Source organism: Cucurbita moschata, unplaced genomic scaffold, assembly GCF_002738365.1.
Source record: "Cucurbita moschata cultivar Rifu unplaced genomic scaffold, Cmos_1.0 Cmo_Scf00035, whole genome shotgun sequence".
In the NCBI taxonomy this organism is placed as follows: Eukaryota; Viridiplantae; Streptophyta; class Magnoliopsida; order Cucurbitales; family Cucurbitaceae; genus Cucurbita; species Cucurbita moschata.
The window spans coordinates 1,321,359-1,335,471 of record NW_019268551.1 but is presented as its reverse complement, the minus strand read 5'-3'; the positions used below and the strand labels follow the sequence as shown (position 1 = coordinate 1,335,471).

General features: G+C 35.2%; 1 protein-coding gene, 1 long non-coding RNA gene and 5 other non-coding genes across 7 annotated transcripts; 5 read left to right on the top strand and 2 right to left on the bottom strand.

Moving 5' to 3' along the window:
• Positions 1-319: 319 nt before the first annotated feature.
• On the top strand, positions 320-390 carry TRNAG-GCC. Its single transcript has one exon. It is a non-coding gene; the product is annotated as a tRNA-Gly (tRNA).
• A 9-nt stretch (positions 391-399) lies between these two features.
• LOC111431245 lies at positions 400-486 on the top strand. The gene has a single exon (XR_002708460.1). It is a non-coding gene; the product is annotated as a small nucleolar RNA snoR114 (small nucleolar RNA).
• Positions 487-986: 500 nt separating this feature from the next.
• Positions 987-1,057, top strand: TRNAG-GCC. Its single transcript has one exon. It is a non-coding gene; the product is annotated as a tRNA-Gly (tRNA).
• A 1,374-nt stretch (positions 1,058-2,431) lies between these two features.
• On the top strand, positions 2,432-2,502 carry TRNAG-GCC. Its single transcript has one exon. It is a non-coding gene; the product is annotated as a tRNA-Gly (tRNA).
• Positions 2,503-2,512: 10 nt separating this feature from the next.
• Positions 2,513-2,600, top strand: LOC111431244. The gene has a single exon (XR_002708459.1). It is a non-coding gene; the product is annotated as a small nucleolar RNA snoR114 (small nucleolar RNA).
• Positions 2,601-3,048: 448 nt separating this feature from the next.
• On the bottom strand, positions 3,049-7,302 carry LOC111431162. Its single transcript, XM_023067714.1, has 3 exons — positions 6,288-7,302; positions 4,525-4,783; positions 3,049-3,636 (listed from the first exon to the last, which is right to left on the bottom strand). The coding sequence occupies exons 1-3, from the start codon at positions 7,094-7,096 to the stop codon at positions 3,460-3,462; spliced, it is 1,245 nt and encodes a 414-aa protein (XP_022923482.1). The 5' UTR covers positions 7,097-7,302; the 3' UTR covers positions 3,049-3,459.
• A 5,906-nt stretch (positions 7,303-13,208) lies between these two features.
• Positions 13,209-14,105, bottom strand: LOC111430965. The gene is made up of 2 exons (XR_002708419.1): positions 13,566-14,105; positions 13,209-13,356 (listed from the first exon to the last, which is right to left on the bottom strand). It is a non-coding gene; the product is annotated as an uncharacterized LOC111430965 (long non-coding RNA).
• Between the last annotated feature and the right edge of the window lie 8 nt (positions 14,106-14,113).

The window sequence follows — 14,113 nt, the reverse complement described above, 5'->3', positions numbered from 1 at the left end:
TTATATTATTCAAAAGTAAAAAATAAATAATTAGAAAGGGAAATGGCATCTCAATATTAGCTATATACAGTGTAAATAAAAAGATTAAATAAATTTGCTTTAAAAAAATAGAAAAATATTAAGAAGTTGTAATTATGTCTATAAAAATAAAATAAAATAAAATAAACAATTTGTGACATACAATTATACATAGTATATATAAAATATTTAGAAAATTTACGGTTAAAATTAGGCATTAATTGAAAAATACAAAACTAATAAAAAAAATTATCAAGAAATATAATTATTTAAATAAATATGATCATAAATAAGTCAAGAAGCACCAGTGGTCTAGTGGTAGAATAGTACCCTGCCACGGTACAGACCCGGGTTCGATTCCCGGCTGGTGCATCCAGTTTCTTGCAATGAAGATTATGACGCTAATTGTGATCTGGGTCGATCACAACCGTCCGATATGCAGACGAATCCATTAGCGTATCAGAGCAAGATTTCTATTTATTTATTTTTTATTGAAAAATATAGATTATAATTACAGTATTTATAATGAGAAAATTTAACTCATTTTTTAGAAATCTTGTTTCTTTATTAATTTTACATATTTTTTGAAAATATATAAAATAGTTTTTAAATAATTAATTAGTTCCAAAGGCACCAATGATTTAGTGGTAAAATAGTACCTCGTCATGGTATAAACCTAGGTTTGATTTCTCGGCTAGTGCATCCGTTTGCTTGTCATGAAGAAATAAGCATACCTACGACCATTTTTATTTCTTTTTTAAGTAAAAATTCTCTCGATGGTTATACAAAACAGTATATTAATCAAATAAAATCAAGGAAATTGGATAACATATTTAATAAAACGAATACATAAATATTTAGAAAATATATTATTAAAATTAGACACTAGTTGAAAATATGTAATATGTTTAAACATTTAGAAATATTTTAACAATTTATAAAAAAAATGACGATGAAAAATCCAAAAAGCACCAGTGGTCTAGTGGTAGAATAGTACCCTGCCATGGTACAGACCCGGGTTCGATTCCCGGCTGGTGCATGTTTGTCTGTCCTGCGATGATGAATTTAGCGCTGAGTGTGATCTCGGTCGATCACAACCGTCTGATCATTTTGACGAAGGCATCCGCACATCTGAGCTAGAGACTTTTTTAATTTTTTAATAATAAAAATATTTTTTTAGACTTTTTTTGCATTTTAATTACAAAATCAGCACTGTTATTAGTGTCTTATTTTTATTTCCAAGACCATTTTTTTTTGTTGGTAAAATTTGATGTTTTTTAATAAAATTTCATCGGGTAAGTTTAGAATTTTAAACTAATAGGTTACCGTCCATATTTTGATCGACATTGTTATACTGATAAGATGTTGATTTTAATTCCTACTGTCCTTTTTTTTTTTTCGGCAAGTTGCAATGAAATGGAATGGCTAGGGTTGGAAAATGCAACTTTCTAAACTCGGATCAAATCGTACAATAACTTAAAAATATGATTGGTTTATTTCAAAAGTTGAAAAGATATTTTAAAAGCGTCAAAATCCTTTTTGTCATTTTCATAGATTAGGTCGTCTAGTTCAACCCTAATTGGTACACAGAGCTCGAACATCTGTGATCAACTTTAAAAATAGTGGACTATCACCATGTGGTAAAAATCAAAATTTTGAACTTATCCAAAATTATGAAATAAGATATATTTCCACTCTATCACTTTGATCACCCTTTCTAGAAAAGTCGATATTGACTTAAGTTTTATAACCGAGTAGGTCAAAAGATAGTGTTCTTGATTAGGTACCTCGTCCTAGCGCTTTCTGAGCGACCCTTTCTTTCAGTTGAGTCTCTGCAATTGCCCTAATACAGACTGGATACCTTTCCTTATACACATCCATATCGAGTTCGGGAGCCTCCTCATCGACCTTCTAGAGAGAATCCTGATGGAATAAGAAGTTTTATTAGAAAGGTTAAGATTTGGCAAGAAGGTGAGGAAGGCTATGACCCAAGCTAGTATAACCCTTCACAATTTATCTAGTCAAATTCTCTCATTCTTACATGAGGATTCCATAAGTGAAATGACGAGCGTTATAGTCAAAGGAAGATCTTGTGAAGAAAGTTATATACATATATATAATTGAAATTAGTGAATTTACCAAAGTTTTTGTTATTTTTTTTGGCAGTAGATAATATAATACTGATCTAATTTGATTTTAGGGTAAAAATTAATATAAGTTGATAAGGGTAGAAATAAAATAAAGATTAAAATTTACCCTAAAAACAATTATATTATTAAAAAGTAAAATGAAATAAATAATTAGAAAGGGAAAGAGGCAATGGGCAACTATAAACATGGCATCTCAATAATTAGTTATAAAAAGATTAAATAAATACAATTTAAAATAATAAAAAAGATAAATAAACAAAAAAGCACCAGTGGTCTAGTGGTAGAATAGTACCCTGCCACGGTACAGACCCGGGTTCGATTCCCGGCTGGTGCATTCCTTGGTCTTGCCATGAAGAATCAAGCGCCTACAGTGATCTGGGTCGATCATAACCGTCCGATAATTCTGACGAAGTTTAGAGCGCATCTGAGCTTGACTTTTTTTTTTTCAATAATTTTTGTAAGTCTAATTTTAAAATAATAGGTTAAAAATAACTAACAAATATGTATATAATTTAAAAAGTCAAAATCATAAGAGAAAATGAGAATTTGAAAATGTTAAATTTCGATAGTCGTCTCTAAATGCCTAACTCTCATCACCAGAGTTATAACCGTGTTCCACTTCTTTTTCAGGTTTGAAGGAAAATCAAAATAGAGAAGGATCGTTTTCCTTCACAAAAATCCTAACTATATATATATTCATCCATCTGAAAACATCAAGAATTCACTTGCACGTACTTCGACTATTCTCATGAAACAATCGGATGACTATTATATTTGGTCGTGTCAAGAAAACTTGTAGGATATTCAAGTCGAGGGAGGTGTGGCTCCGATGATCTCGAAAGGGAGTCGAAACAAAACACAATACAGAAACATAAGGAAGTGGAGAAGGCATAGAGCCCAGAGCTCAGGCTGGTTTTCACTATACAACAACAACATAATATTGTCAGCATAGTTCCATCCTTCATCTCTACTGCTATACATATAATTACTTACAAAAAGCTCAACTCTAGCAGTCTTCTCGTTTTCGGTTCAACTCATTCTATGTACAATAAGAGAGAGAGAGAGAGAGCGAGATGGAAATAAACCTATCGGCTCCTCGATCGGTCGTTCGTCCTGCTGCACGGCGGTGCAAGTGATCCAGGCAGGTACCTTTCAATTGTAAGAGCCTAATAGGAGGGTAAAGAATTTAGAACAAAAATGAACATCCATTTACCAGCGTTTCCCGTGGCTTCTACCCGTTTGGAAAAGCATCGTGCTGGAAAGGTCGTCACTACATACAGGACGTTTAAGATCAGACCAGTAAGATTGGTGGGTTGGTGTAGGTTTCTTGATCCATTTGTTTCTGGACAGCCTTCACAGCTGCAACTCTTGCTGCGTTTGCTGCTTTATTAGCAGCAGCTACAGCTTTGTTAACTCTTTCGTCCACCCTTCCTGCATCAAATGCTTTCTCTGCAGCTCTCCTTGCTTCCTGCTCCAGTGACGACACTCGGTTAACATAATTGTTACGTATACATTCGTTACTATCGAGTTTGAAACGAATGAACAGTATCGTGCTTTCTCTTTTACCCATAGGCTCTAATCATGAAGTATCATCAGAATATAAAATGATGAATCATGTTAGTGGCTTGAGTGTGTTTAAAAGTGTAGCATACACTTTGAATCTATGCAACACTTGAGACTTGCTACTTTTTAAGTCTACTGGATTTCAGACTAGTTTCCATATACCTATCAGCGATGAACTAAAATCAAAAGTTCAACTAACAAAAAGGTCGATTTATAGGTCAGGCTCTTATAAAATCCCAATGAAAGAATGAATTTGATAGGCCTCTTAGGTCAGGCTCTTACACGCATGGAAGAGCGAACATGTAACAGTCCAAGCCCACCGCTAAGAAATGTTTCGTTCCCCTCTCCAATTGATGTGGGATCTCACAATCCACCCCTCTTGGAGGACCCAGAGTCCTCGCGGGCACACCGTCCGATGTCTGGCTCTGATACCATTTGCAACATTCTAGGCTCACCACTAACAATTGTTCACTTTGACCCGTTACATATCGCAGTCAGCCTCACAATTTTAAAACACGTCTGCTAGGGAGAGGTTTCCACACCCTTATAAGAAATACTTCGTTCCCTTCTCCAACCAATATGGGATCTCACAAAACAAGAGACACGAGTGAATTACTATTTTATATATGCCCCCCATGTTAGTTACTATGTGGACTTATTTTGAGATATTGAGTGTGATATATATAGGGGAGCACATTAGAGACAAAGGGGTATCCTTAAACAATAAAAGTGATTTCTATCAGAATCTTTAGGTTCCAATATTCTTCACTAAAACAAACAATAAAGACTTTACCTGGACTGCAGCGAGAACCTTAGCATGACTGACAGCATAAGAAGACCCTGGATGGCTACTTTCAAGACTGGGCACATCAAGAACACCATTTTGCCAATGACCAGACTGTGTCTCTCCATTCCTAAAAGTGTACATACCAAGCCCTTGCCTATTTCCTTCGTGCCAAGCTCCCTCGTAACGATGTCCATTGCCAAACCGATAAACTCCAAAGCCGTGCATCTTGTCTGCAAAATACTCTCCTGCGTACGTATCTCCGTTTCTGCATTGTGAGATATTATAACAGTCATCAACCCCTTGTAAGTTCAGAGTTCTAGGAAATCGGATCATAAACCACTGGAGGCATCTCAAGTAGAATCTGTTATTACTTTTCGACTCAACCTGATAGGTGTTTTTTTTAAATCTGACTTCAATAGCACAGAGTAACTGAGAAGTTTGGTAAGAAACAGGCAGCAGTTTGTTCTCTCCTTTTGGGATAAATCTAATGATTCACATTGATATTAGAAAACAATGTACAAGACAACACCAAATAATAAATCTCCTTAAGAATAAAAATAGTATAAGTTCATCTATTCAAGAGACAGATTCACAATCCATACAAGAACAGTATTATTGAACTCTTCTCTTGAGTAAAAAATCAAGAGATGAATACCCAACTACTTCGGCTAGAACTCTTCTCTTGAGTAAAAAATCAAGAGATGAATACCCAACTACTTCGGCTATAATAGCCAAAGCCCACTATTAATAAATATTGTTTTCTTTGGGCTTTCCCTCAAGGTTTTTAAAATGCGTCTGCTAAGGAAAGGTTTCCACACCCGTATAAAGAATGCTTCATTCTCCTCCCCAACTGATGTGGGATCTCACAATCCACCCCCTTCGGGGCCCAGCGTCTACGCTAGCACTCGTTCCCCTCTCCAATCGATATGGGGTCTCACAATATCTGTTAGCGGTGGGCTTGGGCTGTTACAAATGGTATCATAGCCAGACACCGGGTGGTGTGCCAACGAGGACGCTGAGCTTCAAAGGAAAGTGGATACTCGACGGTGTGCCAACGAGGACGTTGGGCCCCGGAAGGGCATGAATTGTGAGATCCCACATCGATTGGAGAGAGGAACGAGTACCAATGAGGACACTGTGCCCCAAAGAGGGTGGATTGTGAGATTTCACATCGGTTTGAGAGGAGAACGAAATATTCTTTATAAGGGTGTGGAAACCTCTCCCTAGCGGGGAGACGCGTTTTAAAAATCTTGAGGGGAAGCCCGAAAGGAAAAGCCCAAAGAAGACAATATCTATTAGCGGTGGGCTTGACTGGACTGTTAGATTGATGATTCCAGAAACTATTTTCAAGCTAGAGAAGAGAGATAACTCACGAGGAAAATAATAATATAACATGATCTTCCTTTTCCAAGAGATGAAATCACAATTCACAATTAGACAAGTGAATGTGGACAATCAAAGGAGAAGTTCTTACTTCTTAGATGGAAAAGATCTACCACAGTTTCCTAATAAGTTCTGCTTTGAATGCATCTGAATAATTAAGCTAAAAAGGAAAACAAAACAAAACAAAACCAAGACATAAACTCATAAACAACAAGCTAGAAACACTTTGATAATGATAACAAACACTAGCCACTCCCACACCTCATCATCAAATAGGAGAAACAGAGATAACCATCTCCAAATGAGCAAAATGCAGATATCCAACAAGAACACAGATAAAATAAACACAGAATGATTCTCAAGATCCAAAACTTCAAGGAAATTACCTATAATGGTAGTGACCCAATCCATGTTTGACACCCCACTTGAACTCCCCAACATAGCGGCTCCCATCTTGACAAGTATGAACTCCAGAACCATGGCACTGGCCATTAGACCACTCCCCAGCATAGACATCCCCTGTGTAGAATCTGTAAATCCCAATTCCATTCCTCAAGCCTTGTCTGTACTGACCACGGTACCTACTCCCTTTCGCCCATGTCTCTACGCCATACCCATCATACTTCTCATCAATCCAATCGCCTTCATATCTTCCACTCATATGGTAGTGATAAACCCCACTACCCGAGCACCTCCCTTGATGAAATTCCCCCTCGTAAACGTCGCCATTACTGTAAACTTTCACCCAAGAACCCGACATCAACCGTTTCTCCGATTTGGGGTTCGACCCAATCGACCAACGAACATTGGAAACAGCCTTCGTCGCAGCAGAAGATGAGAACGACGCGTTAATTGGAGACGATCGAACAAGAAACAAACGAATCAAAGAAGGGAAACGAGGGACTGCAAGATTGAGAAAAATCAAAGCCGCGATGGAGAAGAAAAGTACGACAAACAACTTGAGAACAACAGAACGACGAGGATTCGAAAGAAAGAAGTAAATGAACGGCAAAGAGAGGAGGAGGATTAATCGCGAGTGAACTCGAAGCAACTCGCGACAACGGAAATGGCGGAAGATTTGAGAAGCCAGTGATTCCGTAACGAAAGGGAAAAACGGAAATCGCAATAGCAGAGAAGTGGTTTGGGTCATGGAAAATCCTTCGTAGAACTCAGGGAAAAGCTTTGAAAACGCCATAGACGGCCAAACCGAAGTGGATTCTTCATGAACGGATTCTTCTCAAAGCCGAATTCAGAAACGGGTGCTGGTTGGTTGAATGATTGAAGAAGGGTATAATATTTCCGGAATCAAAGCCTCTTCTTACCTCCGTCGATTCTGTGGGAATGAGATCGATCCAAATAACTGCAAAAGTTTCTGCAAATTTTGTATGAAATGGTATCGCTGGTTTTGTATCTGCAAAAGAACTAGAAGACGAAACCAGATGATGCAAGAACAGTGACCTTTTTTGTAATTACTGAAAATGCCATTTCCCTTTATGGTTTTTCTTTTTTTCATTAAATTACAACTTTAATACTTTTCAAAATTTTATAAAAATTTTAATTTCGCATTCAATACATATTTAATACATTTAACATTAATTTACGTATTAAAAAATTATGTTGGGTTGGATTCGATTTTTTTTTATTGAGTTGAATTTTTGAAAAATCGAAAAATTCGAATCAGTTCGTAAGTTGACATTTGGCAGTTTTGTCAACGAACGCAATGTCGGGCAGTTAGTCAACTCGACCAACCCGAAAATAGAGCTACAACTCAATCTTACCCTACCTTACTTTTTAAGATTATTATGAAAATTAAGAATATTTGACGTTTGAAATCAATGTTAGTGTCGTGAGTTGTGAACGTTTGATGTTTGAATTTTATGACATGTTAGCTATCAATGTAACGTGTATCGTGGATAATTATGATTTTTTAAAAAAATTGAATTCGGTTGGTCGAGATTGCAAACTCTATTTGAATTGCTAAGCTCATCAACCCAACCAACCGAAAACTTTTAGAAACACGTGACTATGAGCTCGTGTCGGAAACGTTGATGGGGATTAAAATGAAAATTTAACAGTTAAAATTTGTCAACAAAAAATTTACATTAAAAAATTATGTTGGTTGGATTCTTTTTAGTTCAATTGAATTTTTGAAACATCGAAAAATTCGAATCAGTTCGTAAGTTGACATTTGGTAATTTTGTCAATGAACGCAGTGTCGGGCAGCTAGTCAACCCGACCAACTCAAAAATAGAGTTACAATCCAATTATACCCGACCTTACTTTTTAAGATTATTACGAATATTAAGAATATTTTACGTTTGAAACCAATGGTAGTATCGTGTGACTTGTGAATGTTTGATATTTGAATTTTACGACATTTTAGGGCTGGGGTTGCAAACTCTGTTTGAATTGATAAGCTCGTCAACCCCACCAACCAGAAACTCTTAAAAACACGTGACTATAAGCTCATGTCGAAAACCTTTCAGGGGGATTAAAATGAAAATTTAACGGTTAAAATTTTTCAACGAAAAAATTATTGTATAATTAAATTATTATTTTAGTAATATAAATATATTAATACATGCATGATGCTACCTAGACGTTAGCTCACTAGAAATAAATAAAGTTTATTATTAATTAACCATTTTGAATTTTGGTGATGGACAAATTAAATTTTTTTTTATAATAATAAATATTATTTACGCATAATATTTTAATTTTAATAATTTCTAGTGGAAGAAACTAAATTGAGAATTTAAAAAATATACAATTCTTTTATTTTTATTTAATTTCATAATCCAAATTTAAGCCATATAATTATTTTATTTTTATTATTTATTTCCAACCACTCTTAAATAATATATTTTTTTAAAAAAATATTTTTTCAAAATACAAATTTACAATTTAAATTTATTAAAAATAAATTTTTTAATAAATGACTCGAACAACTCGAACCAACCTAATAATAAAAAAATTATGGCTGGGCTCATTGTTTGGGTTGAGAAATTTTACAACTCGACCCAACCCAACCCAACTCACGAACACCTCTGCTCAGAGTGAAGTGAGGAAATTGAGCCCTAAACCCGAACATCGATAGTTTCACTAGTAGAGCTGTGCTCGCATTAGTGTATAGAAGACATCTATTACCATCCCGAACATCGACAGTTTCATCCTCCAAAAAAAAAAAAAACCTATATATTAAATAATTTTAATTAATTATTTTTTATTATTTAAAATTTATAGGGAAAGATGGAAAAAGATTGATTTAGCTTTATAAGATTGAGATAACTTTATTTATTTATTTATTTTTCTCTTTTTCTCTTTTTCTTTTTCTTTTTTTATATTTTAATAAAAAGGCTTATAAAGATATTTAAAAATAAAAAAATTAAAAGAAATTAAAAGCCTAATTCTTATCCAATTTTGTTCCATACTATTGTCCTTGTCATCTCCACTTCTTTCTCCTTATCTTATTATCCAATCATTTAATTTTATTAATTTTTGTTTATTATTATTTTTTTTTTTATTAAAATAAAAAATATTATTTTTTATTTAGTTCTTCTAGTTCTATTATTGAGAATATTCTAGTTCATCAGTCTAATTTATTTGTTTTTTTTTATTATTATTTTGATTTGACACATTAATTATAATATTAATAATAATGTTGATGACTTGCTTAAAAATTAATTTTTTTTTATTGGCATTGAATCATTGAATTGATTTATATATATATATATATATATATAAACTCAAATTAAAAATTGAAGAATGTTTTGTGATACTCGAGTAATGAAAGTGTGATATCCGACATTGGTTGGGGAGGAGAACGAAATACCCTTTATAAGGGTGTGGAAACCTTTTCTTAGGAGACGCGTTTTAAAGCGTTGAGGGGAAGCTTGAAAGGGAAAGCTCAAAGAGGACAATATCGGTTAGCGGTGGGCTTGGACTTTTACAGAACGAGTACATGGATAAATGGAAACTACATTCGAAGGATAGAAGAAACGAAGAGTAACATGACTATTTTAGACATTGGTTGGGGAGGAGAACAAAGCATCATTTATAAGAGTGTGGAGACCTTCCCTTAGTAGACGCGTTTTAAACCTTTGAGAGAAAGCCCGAAAGGAAAAGTTCAAAGAGGACAATATCTACTACCGATGGATCTGGGCCGTTACAAATGGTATCAAAGTCCAAAGAGGACAATATCTACTAGCGATGGATCTGGGTTGTTACAAATGGTATCAAAGTCCAAAGAGGACAATATCTACTAGCGATGGATCTGGGCTGTTACAAATGGTATCAAAGCCAGACATTGGATAATGTAACGCCCGAAAGGAAAAGTCCAAAAAGGACAATATTTACTAGCGTTGGATCTGGGCCGTTACAAATGGTATCACAGTCCAAAGAGGACAATATCTACTAGTTTTGGATCTGGGGCGTTACAAATGGTATCAGAGTCCAAAGAGGAAAATATCTACTAGCGGTGGATCTAGACCGTTACAAATGGTATCAGAGTCCAAAGAGGATAATATCTACTAGCGGTGGATCTGGGCCGTTAAAAATGGTATCAAAGCCAGACACCGGACAATGTGTCAGCCTTCTCGCTGTTCCCCGAAGGGGGGTAGACATGAGGCGATATGCCAGTAAGGACGCTGGGCCTCAAAGGGGAGTGGATTTGGTGGCGGTCCCACATCGATTGGAGGAAGGAAAGAGTGCCAGCGAGGACGTTGGGCCCCGAAGGGGGGTGGACTATGATGTCCCACATTGGTTGGGAGGAGAATAAAACACCATTTATAAGGGTGTGGAAACCTTCCCCTAACAGACGGCTTTTAAAGCCTTGAGGGAAAATCCGAAAGGGAAAACCCAAAGAGAACAATATCTGCTTTTACATTTTAAAATTGTGAGGCTAATGGTAATACGTAACTAATGCCTTTGACAATCCTCGAGACATGACCACTTTATCTCCCCAGAAACCAACAACGAGTTTTTTTAACATGTTTTGTCTCCACTTACGTGTTTCATAGGATTGCTCCAAACTAGACATGTTTAGCTACTGATAAAGACCCGTGCATATTATTGGTATAAGCAATATCTTTCCATTCTTTTGAGCCTTTCTTCATTCCTCGAGCATCCACTAACAAATCTTAATCTTATCGACAAAACCAAAGCTCCCTAAAGTCAAAATTGGAGTGATTTTGTTACATTTACATCAAAAATAGTGAGAATTCATTAATTTATGGTTGAACAACATTGCTTCAATTTTACACTTCTTTTTTTCTTGGTATGCCGACTTAGCTTTTATCATATATTTGCATATCTTTTATTATGCCTTTCGGATTATGAGTCATTTCTTTGAGACTGCACATGATTTCAAATCATTTTTCTTTTGGACAAAACTAGATTAAGGAAATTTGGACAACCTATATCGAGCGGGTTTGGTGAGAGATTCAATTGATAACTAAGTTTATCCTACGAGAACACGTGTCAAATAGAGGTTAGAAATTTCGTGTTTCAAGTGGAAATGATTAAGGTGTTTAAAATATTCGATGGTCGGAAAAACTCGATCAACCCAATCCAATTTGTATGGTTTGAGTTGGGTTTTGAACTTACTTGGCTGGGTTGGATTTGGTTGGGTTCAAATAAATGAAAACTTTATGAATCGAGTTGATTCATGTATTCTCCTAAAACTAGATTGAGTTGAAATTAGGAGTGTTACATTCAACTCGGACCAATCCAACCCGAACTATAAGGATTGAGTTTGGTTGGATTAGCATTTTCGGTAGGGTTGGGTTCATTTTTCTGAATCCGAACTAAATCGGTTCGATTTTGGGTTCGTGGATAAAATCTTCAAATTGACTCGAGCCAAATAAAATTATATAAATTTTAAGGTTAAGAAATTATTTCCTTATTATATAAAATCTTCAAGTTGAGCGGTTTTTAGTTTTATAACAATGTTGAACTTTGTTAATATGTTACCATTTTCACTTTTTTTTATTGATTTTTTTTAAGTGAATAATTATAGATCAATTTGTGTTTGTTAAATTTTCAGATCGGGTCCAACCCAACTTTTGAGTTCGGTAAAAAAAAAATCTCTCAACCCAACCGAACAAACCTAAATTTTTTTTTTTTGTTAATTTTAAAACTTTTTTTTTTTTTTTTGCTTACGTACAGTTATATATACATATATTTATTTTATTAAGTATTTAAACATTTTTCTGTGACATACTTATCATTTTAGCATATTTTGTTTCTACCTACATGTTTTTTTTTTAAAAAAAATTCAGGAAGTCACCGAACATATGATTACTGTAAGCTAAGCATGCTTAATTTTGAAGTTCTTAGGATCGAGCCACAAAAAAAAAAAAAAAAAAAAAAAAAAGAAAGAGTACACCGAGTTGGATTAGGTAGGAACTTCAATTCTTCTGAGTCTTTCTCAATATTACTTTCATTTGCAGATGTTTTTTTGTTCATTCATGTACTTTTCTTTTACTCGAACATCACAATTATTAGGTAGTATGTGGCCAACTTTTGTATCAATAATGAAATGCGAGAGAGCGACAACTTTGTTGTTTAATACAATGGAGACCAAACCATGGTTAACAAGAGGATAGCGAGCGTTGAAAAACAAGATGTTTATAGTTGCCACTAGTGGTCTCTTTCCAAGGGATGGACCTTAACCTTTGTGGGTAAGTCAAAAAGGGACTGTAGCATCTAGGGAGGTCGGAGAGTGTAGCTTGAACGACTGATATGGTTCGTTTGCGAGTTGTCATGATGATGAGGTGGCAATGATTTGAGGATGATAGTGGTCGATGAAGTAGGGTATCGGTGATCCTGAAAGTGGAGAGTAGTAGTCCATGGTGGCTTAGGCGGTGCCCATCACTAGTGGTTAGTGACAATAGTTGCCCATGGCGATCCCTAGTGACTGAAAAAAATAATTAAAACACGAATTCAAGTGTTTCACTCGAAATAACTTTGAGACTCGTTTGGTAGATAGAAGTGTGGAGACGGGTAATATTTGATCCCTAGAATCTAAGTTCAAGGAGATTTGGGTAATATTCAGTCTCGAGAATCCAACTTCAAAAGACCTTTTGTGAAGTTTTGGGTAATATTCGATCCCGAGGATCTAACTTCATGACCTTTCCTGGAGCTTTGCGACTTTTCATCCGCTCATCTTCTACATATTTAGAAAGAATTACGTGATAATTGTTCTCATACTTTGATGTAACTTTTGAAGAAGAACAAACTTATTTAGCTGATTTTAAATGTTATCAAGTAAAAAAAAAATTAGAGATGTTTACCGGGACGAACATCCCTAAAAAATTCTCAATTTATATTTATGAGAACCAGGACAGAGATTCCCGCACACAAGGTTCTACGAAAGTAATTTTTAAAAATTCAAATGTTACATAGTCTTGATTCCCTTCCTCATTCTCAGTCTAAACGGGAAATTCCCTCTCGACCCTGCAAGTAAAATGAACATCTCCAGTAAAAATGGCTATACAATGATGTCAACTTAACCATAGCTTAACAAGTCAAGGCACATTTTTTTCAGACTTCGAAGTTAGACGTTCAAATCTCCTTACTTCTACCGCTCAATATTCACACATCAGAAACTAAGTTCAAAAACGGAAAAATATTCTTCAGACAGAAAGAAAATGAGTAGAACTTACAAGGTTTCAGTTGAGGCAAAAGCTAAAGGAACTGCAAAAGGCTAATACCAATCTCATGGAGTGTAGCACACAATTATATCACCATACACCTCGAAGAACCTCTACCCCTGCCATTAAAAGTTAGCACAGAGATCATTTTTTAATCTTACCAGGATTACGACATCGTTCAGCCGAGTCTTTTAGTTGCATTCATCATCTCATCACGGATCATCATCAGCTCGTTCGCACTTGCATCATCTCGTATCTTTCCAGTTTCGTGATCTGAATAAGAGCTGAGAGTTTGTAATAAGAATGAAACAAAATGTAGCATGTGGTGAAAAAACATTAAGCAATTGAAAGAATCATCTTATTATGCTAACAAAATTTCCCAATATTTAGTATTTGGCATGATAGATGAGAACCATTAATAGAAACTAGAAAGTGTATTACTCAGCTTGTCTTTGTCTTCCTTGCGAGGGTGTGACCGTATAAATTCTATTTTTGTAACCGTCCAAGCCCACCGCTAGCAAATATTGTCCTCTTTGAACTTTCCCTCAAGGTTTTTAAGA

What these genes read in the sequence shown, in the direction of transcription:
- LOC111431162 (XM_023067714.1), bottom strand. Translation starts at nt 7,096, where the DNA reads ATGGCGTTTTCAAAGCTTTTCCCTGAGTTCTACGAAGGATTTTCCATG. An exon ending in TTGGGTCACTACCATTATAG is followed by an intron (nt 4,784 to 6,287) that starts GTAATTTCCTTG and finishes CTCACAATGCAG; the next exon opens with AAACGGAGATACGTACGCAG. An exon ending in AGGTTCTCGCTGCAGTCCAG is followed by an intron (nt 3,637 to 4,524) that starts GTAAAGTCTTTA and finishes TCACTGGAGCAG; the next exon opens with GAAGCAAGGAGAGCTGCAGA.